We start from the raw sequence: 7,911 nt of genomic DNA on the forward strand, positions 1-7,911 counted from the left end.
ATATTATTTATTATTATATTCAGTATTACCGTTAAATCTATTAACTATTAATAATAGTAATTATTTTCATTTTTTTTATATATGATGCATTTTAGGGAGGGTAGTGCCCTGGGAGGGAATGATGGAATTTGGGGGGAAATGATGGTTTAAAATTATCATATTTTCATTACATTACATTATTAAATAATATTATTATTAATAATCACAGTTTTCAAATAAATGTTTTTAGAGACATGATGCACTTTTGGAGGGGCACTACATTGGGGGAATGACAATTTTGAGGAGCAATACTGCTATTTTTTAATTACTATATTTTTAAAATATTTTGTTATTTTGCATTATTATTAATATTGCAAAATATTTACGTTTTATAATTATTATTAAAATATAAAAATTTTATAAAAATTTAAATATTATATAATATTTATGATTTATAATAATTATAATTTTTATTATATTTTCAAAATATTTTGTTATTTTGCATTATTATAATTATGGCTAGCATTATTATGATGACTATTGCTATTACTACTATTATTATTACTACTATTATTAAATAATAATATTATTTTCACTACTACTACTAAATACTAATACTAACCATTATTATATTATATTATATTATATTATATTATATTATATATATTATTATTGTTATTATTGTTATTATTATTATTATTATTATTATTATTATTATCATTATCATTATTATTATTATATTTTTCAAATTTTGTAAAATTTTTTAATGCACTTTAGAGGGGATTCTGCGACTGGGGGGATCCCAGATTTCACAGGGGGGTGATTCCCCTCAGGGAGGAATTCTATGGGATTTTTTTGGGGTGGGGACCGCACACCCCCAAAGCCACCCGACACTTTGGGACAAACGGGGACCTGAAGGGGACACAGAACCGCCAGCCCTGGGGCTGCTCCGTGCTGGGAACCCGGGACAAAGAGGGGGGCAGAGGGATTTGGGGTCACCCACCTGCAGATGATGATGAAGAACTTGAGCAGCAGCAGGGCCTGGCCCAGCCCCGTCCCCTGTGTCCCCAGGGCCACGCAGTGTCCCAGCCGCTGGCTCAGCACCTGCAGCACCTCCCGCGGCAGCGCCGGGATCTCGGAGCCCGGCTCCTCGGGCCTGGCCGGGATCGGGGTGCAGGATGTCACCCCCGCTGTCCCCAGGGCCCCCCTGCCCGAGGCACCGGATGGCTCCGACCACGGCGGGCGGATGAGGCACCGCAACGCCCACAGAGGCACGGCTGGGGCCCCACGGGGGGTTTGGGGACACACGAGGGCTTGGGGGACACTCGGGGGTGTTGGGGTCACCTACAAGGGTCACTTGGGGGTGTTGGGGGGCACTCAGGGGTGCTGAGGTCACCTACAGGAGTCACTTGGGGGTGTTGCTCAGGGATATTGGGGTCAGCCAGGGATGCTAGGGGTCATCCAGGGTGGTCACTCGGGGGTGTTGGGGGGCACTCGGGGATGTTGGGGTCATCTACAGGGGTCACTCAGGGATGTTGGGGTCATCTACAGGGGTCACTCAGGGATGTTGGGGTCACCCACGGTGGTCACTCAGGGGTGCTGGGGTCACCTACAGGGGTCACTCAGGGGTGTTGGGGGGCACTCAGGGATGTTGGGGTCACCTACAGGGGTCACTCAGGGGTGTTGGGGTCACTTGGGGGTGCTGGGAATCACTTGGGCAGGACATTTAGGGGTGCTGGGGTCACCCAGGGGTGTTGGAGCCCACCCAGGAATGCTGGGAGTGACTCAGAGGGATCATCCATGGGTGCTGGGGTCATCCCTAGTGGGGTCACTCAAGGGTGTTTGGGGTCCCTCAGGGCTGTTTGGGGTCACTCAGCAGGGTCCCCGCAGGGTTTTGGGGTCCCACCTGCGGGGCTCCAGCGAGGGCAGGGCGATGACCCTCTCGAAGCTGGTGACGAAGGCCTCCAGCCACTGCTGCAGGTAGGACAGGTCCTTCTGCAAGGGAGGGCGGGGCTAGAGCCAGCAGCCAATCACAGCTCTCCATAGCCCCCACCCGCAGGGATTGGCCAATCACAGCCAGAGAAACCAGCCCCGCCCTCTCAGGTGTGTGACACACCCCTGGGAGCCACTGACCAACCACAGCGCAGAACCGCACAACCTGTGAAGCCTCTGACCAATCAGAACCCAGAACTGCACAACTTGTGAAGCCACTAACCAATCAGAGCCCAGCACAACCTGTGGAACTCACTGGCCAATCAGCTCGCAGAGCACCTGTCCCTGCAGCCAATCAGGGCACAGCAGGCCCTGCCCGGCCCGTCTGGGGTTGTGCAATGGGGACAGTGGGGACAGAGGGGGACAGTGGGGGGACAGAGGGGGACTCACCCAGGCTGGGCACCCCAAGGTGCCACCTCCAGGTGTCCCATGTCCCTGAGCACCCTAGTGTGGCACCTTGAGGTCACCCCAGTCCTTGAGCACCCCAACAGTGCATTTTTGGGGTGCCCTATGTCCCTCAGCATCCTGGTGTGGCACATTTAGTGTCACTCGAGTCCCTGAGCGCCCCAATGTGACGCCTTTAGGGTCACCCCATCCCTGAGCACCCCATTGTGACACTTTTAGGGTCACCCCCATCCCTGAGCACCCCGTGCTGCCCTTTGGGGTCACTCACAGCCCTGGCGGCCCCAAAGCATCAATTTGAGGTCACCCACATCCCTGTGCACCCCACTGTGGCACCTTGGGGACACCCACGACCCGATGCAGCACCTTGGGGTCACCCCAGTGTGACACCTTTAGGGTCACCCCCATCCCTGAGCACCCCGAGTTCCCCATCCCCGGCGTGTCCCCCCATCCCCACGGGGACCGTCCCCCCTTTTCCGGGATCCCGCAGGCTCCCCCACAACGGGGCGGGGACCCCAAAATCCGCCTCCCCCGCGCCTCCCGCTCCACGCCGAGCGTCCCTGGGGACGCGCCGGGGGTGTCCCCGTGTCCCCAGCGCCGGTACCTGTCCCCGGGGGTGCCCGCGGCCGTCCATGGCCCCGCAGCCGTGGGAGCGGCGCCGGCGCAGCGGGGCCGGAACGGGCTGCGGGGAGGGGGTGCCGAGGGGGGGCCCCCCCTTTTTGTCACCGCCGTCGCTTGTGCAAAGCCACCAAAGAAAAAAAGCCCCAGAGCTCTCAGGAAATGCCAAGTCACCCGCGGCCCCAACGGCGCTTCCTGCCCCGCTGCCGCCTCGGGGACACCGGCCCCGCTTTGGGGACACCGGCCCCGCTTGGGGACACCGCGGGGCCACCGCCGCCCCCGGCCCCGCGCTCCCGGGATGTCCCCGAGCCCGAGGAGCCGCGTGGGTTCATCCCGGAATTCCCGGCAGATCCAAGCCCGAATCCCGCCCGAGCGTTGGGTTCGTCCCGGGATTCCCGGGGAGCTGCAGCCCGGGATTCCCGGTGGGATCTCCCGGAGCCGCTGCCCGTCCCGGAATTCCCGGGGTTCCCACCTGGAGCTGCTGTTCCGAAATTCCCGGGGCACCCGCGCGGAGCTGCATCCCGAGCCCGGATTCCCGCTGCGCCCACCGGAGCGGCGCTGCCGCGGTCCCGGTGTGCCCTCCCGGTGCCGCGGTCCCGGTGTGCCCTCCCGGTGCCGGTGGCGGTGCCACCCCGGGGAGCTGTCGCAGCCGGTTCCCGGCTGGCAGAGCCGGTTCGGCGGCTTCGGGGCTCGGCCGGCGCGGAGCCGCCTGGGAGCGCCGGGAATCCGAGCCGGGAGTACGAACCGGGAATGCCAGACCGGGAATGTCAGACCAGGAATCCCAACCGGGAATGCCCAACCGGGAATCTCAACCGGGAATATCAGACCGGGAATCCGAACCGGGAATGCCAGACTGGAATCCGAACTGGGAATCTGAACTGGGAATGCCCAACCGGGAATCCGAACCGGGAATGCCGAGCTGGGAATGCCAGACTGGAATCCGAGCCGGGAATGCCCAACTGGGAATCTGAACCGGGAATCCAAAACGGGAATGCCAGACCGGAATCCGAACCGGGAATGCCAGACCGGGAATGCCGAGAAGGGAATGCCCAACCAGGAATCCGAACCGGGAATCCGAACTGGGAATGTTCAGCTGGGAATGCCCAACCGGGAATGCTGAACCGGGAATGTGGAATGGGGAATGCCCAACCGGGAATGCTGAACCGGGAATGCCCAGCCGGGAATGTTCAGCCCGGAATCCAAACCGGGAATGCCCAACCTGAATGTGGAATCGGGAATCCGAACCAGGAATGCCAGACCGGGAACGTGGAACCGGGAATGTCCAGCCCAGAATGCCCAGCCTGGAATGTTGAACCGGGAATGCCCAGACCGAGAATGTCGAACCGGGAATGCTGAACCGGGAATGCCCAGCCGGGAATCCGAACCGGGAATGCTGAATCGGGAATGCCCAGCCGGGAATCTGAACCGGGAATGTCGAACGGGGAATCCGAACCGGGAATGCCCAGCCGGGAATGTCGCCCCTCCGCCGGGAGCCCCCGGAAAGTGACAGCGACAGTGGCGCGGGGATGCCACCCCTGCTCTGAGCGCCACCGGTGACACCGAGGGACCCCGCGGGGCTGGCGCTGGGGCCACGCTCCCGCCGCCCCCCGGAGCCTGGGACAGCACGGCCACCCCTGGGGACAGCCCTGGCCCTGTCCCTGTCCCTGCCAGGCCGGGGACAGCGGCTCTGTCCTGGTTTAAAGCCACCGCGGCCATGCCCGGGCCACCGGCTGGGGGGCGGCGACAGGGACACTGCCATCGAGTGTGACAGGGACACGGCTACAGAGTGACACTGCCATGGAGGGGACAGGGACACGGCCATAGAGTGACACTGCCATCGAGGGACACTGCCATCAAAGGGACAGGGACACTGCCATCGAGTGACACTGCCATGGAGGGGACAGGGACACGGCTACAGAGTGACACTGCCATCGAGTGTGACAGGGACACTGCCATCGAGTGACACTGCCATGGAGGGGACAGGGACACGGCCATCGAGTGACACTGCCATCGGGGGACACTGCCATCAAAGGGACAGGGACACTGCCATCGAGTGACACTGCCATGGAGGGGACAGGGACACGGCCATAGAGTGACACTGCCATCGAGGGACACTGCCATCGAGTGTGACAGGGACACTGCCATCGAGTGACACTGCCATGGAGGGGACAGGGACACGGCCATAGAGTGACACTGCCATCGAGGGACACTGCCATCGAGTGTGACAGGGACACTGCCATCGAGTGACACTGCCATGGAGGGGACAGGGACATGGCCATGGAGGGGACAGGGACAGTGCCATGGAGTGACACTGCCATGGAGGGGACACCGCCATCACCTGGGCCATGTCCCCCAGCCTTGTCCTCGCCAGGCCCTTGGGGACATGGCTGTGGCCAAGGCCACAGGGTTTTGCTGTGACCTGCCTGGGGAGGTGACACCGGGGTCTGGCCCTGTCCCTGGGGCCTCAGAGGTGGCACGGCCACCCCGCTGGTGTGGCACAGCGAGCAGGACACCCCGACAAGTGGCACCTGTCCCCACACAACCGTGGGTGACACCTGTCCCCTGTGAGTGCCCTGGCAGCACAATGGGTCCCTGCAGGGCCATCAGACCCTGGTGGCACCACATGTGTCCCCACGGACATGACAGTGTGACACACGTCCCCTGCCACCACACACCCCCATGATGGATGGCACCTGTCCCCATCCGTGTCCCCTGTGTGACCATGGGCACCTGGCAGAGTGGCACTGTCCCCACACAGCCACAGACAGCTGGAACAAGTGACACCTGTGACACCTGTGACACCTGTGACACCTGTGACCCTGACACACCTCAGCAATGGCTCCTTATCCCCACCCAACCACGGCCACCTCGATGGTGTAGCACCTGTCCCCAAGGGACCACAGCCACCCTGACGAGGTGGCACCTGTCCCCAGAGCACCACAGACACCTCAGTGCTGTGGCACCTGTCCCCAGAGCGCCACCCTGACAATGTGGCACCTGTCCCCACATGGCCACAGTCACCTTAGTGCTGTGGCACCTGTCCCCAGAGCGCCACCCTGACAATGTGACACCTGTCCCCACGGAACCATGGCCACACTGACAATGTGACACCTGTCCTCACAGCATCATGGCCACCCTGACAATGTGACACCTGTCCCTGCACAATCACAGACACCTCAGTGGGGTGGCACCTGTCCCCACACAGCCACAGCCCTGTGGCACCTGTCCCTGTCCAACCACGGTCACCTCAGTGACCCCACAGCACCATGGCCACCCTGACAAGGTGGTACCTGTCCCCACATGGCCATGGTCACCTCAGTGCTGTGGCACCTGTCCCCACATGGCCACAGCCACCTCAGGGTGCCACAGCCACCCTGACATTGTGGCACCTGTCCTCACATGGCCACAGTCACCTTGATGGTGTGGCACTTGTCCCCACACAGCCACCCTGACAAGGTGGCACCTGTCCCCATGGCACCACAGCCACCCTGACAAGGTGGCACCTGTCCCCACATGGCCACAGTCACCTTGATGGTGTGGCACTTGTCCCCACACAGCCACCCTGACAAGGTGGCACCTGTCCCCACATGGCCACAGCCACCCTGACAATGTGGCACCTGTCCCCAGGGCACCACAGACACCTCAGTGCTGTGGCACCTGTCCCCACACAGCCACAGCCACCCCGATGCACTGGCACTGTCCCCATGTCACCCCCGATGTCCCAGCCCGTGGCCCTGTCCCCCCAAAGGGGGTGTCCCTGTTTAGGGCTGCAGAGGAGGGTCCCAGGTGACACCGCAGGGCCAGCGGAGGTGACAGGCCCCAGGGATGTCCCCAACCCTCCCGGTGTCCCCAGCCCGGCCCACAGCGGCGTTTTTGGGGAGCAGTTTCACCCCAAACCCACCCGGGGGTGACACGGAGGGGGGGTGGCGACACTCGGTGCCACCTCCCCTGCAGGACCCGCCCCCACCCGGGGTAATCGAGGACAAAACGACGTCCGAGCGACTTTGGGGGTGGCGCGGGGGGGTCCCCACGCAGGGACCCCCTTGGGGACATCCCCAGGGTCCCCAGACCCAACCCCAAATCCCCCCCCGGCCGCGCTGTCCCCACCCTGCTGTGCCGCTCCAATGTCACCGCGCACCTGTCGCCGGGCGGTGGCGCCGGAGCGGGGGGGGGACACGGGGACCCCAAAAATCCTTGCGGGGAGGGCGGGGAGGGGCGGGGGGACCCCGAATTCACCCCGGGAATGGGGAGCGGGGCGGGCGGGGGGGTCCCCAGGGAGGGGACACGGGGGTGGGTGGCCTTGGGGACACAGCGGGGAGCGCGGGGGGGGGACGCGGTGACAAACGGGGGTGGCGCGGACACAGCGTGGGGGGGGGTGCGGGGTGTGACAGCGCAGGGGGGATGCGACAATGGGGGACAGCAGGGGATGGGGACGGGGATACGGGGGGGTGGGAAGGGAGGGTGGGGGTGTCCCCGCTGGCGGTGGCGGTGCCCGGTGGCGATGGCGGTGGCGGTGCCCGGCTCACCTTGGCGAAGTAGAGCATCCAGAGCTCGCACAGGCGCTCCCGGGAAGAAGCCATGCCCGGGGCCGGCCCGGCTGGGAACGAGCGGCGGCTCCGCCCCCCCGGACCCCCCCGCCCGTCCCGGTACCTCCCCCAGGTGTGGGGGGCGGGGACTCCCCCTCCCCTCCCCTCCCTGCACCTGCCGGGGCCGCTCCCCCTCCCCGCTCCCCCTCCCTATCCCCGCATCCCCGCGCTCATCAATGGGGGCAGCAAGGCAAAGCCCCACCCCACCCCAAATAATTAACGCTAATTAGCGCAGCCGAGCCCTGCTCTCCATCCTAACAAACAGAACTCGTCGCTTTCGCCTCGTTTCCCCTTTTAATCTCCTTTTAAAGCGTTCCCAAATATTTAATGGGGA

The 7,911-nt window shown here is 61.4% G+C and overlaps 1 protein-coding gene across 1 annotated transcript in view; it reads right to left on the reverse strand.

Moving 5' to 3' along the window:
• The window catches only part of NBEAL2 (neurobeachin like 2), a 30,959-nt gene extending 23,359 nt beyond the window's left edge, over positions 1-7,600 (reverse strand). The window contains exons 1-3 of the mRNA XM_054273148.1: positions 7,518-7,600; positions 1,886-1,974; positions 983-1,135 (exon numbers count right to left, since the gene is read on the reverse strand). Coding sequence (XP_054129123.1) covers positions 983-1,135; positions 1,886-1,974; positions 7,518-7,571 — 296 coding nt within the window. The 5' untranslated portion in view covers positions 7,572-7,600. The remainder of the gene's footprint in view (positions 1-982; positions 1,136-1,885; positions 1,975-7,517) is intronic.
• Between the last annotated feature and the right edge of the window lie 311 nt (positions 7,601-7,911).

This window comes from Melozone crissalis, unplaced genomic scaffold, assembly GCF_028551555.1.
Source record: "Melozone crissalis strain CALT ecotype California unplaced genomic scaffold, PUWL_Pcris_2 ptg000016l_1, whole genome shotgun sequence".
Lineage (NCBI taxonomy): Eukaryota > Metazoa > Chordata > Aves > Passeriformes > Passerellidae > Melozone > Melozone crissalis.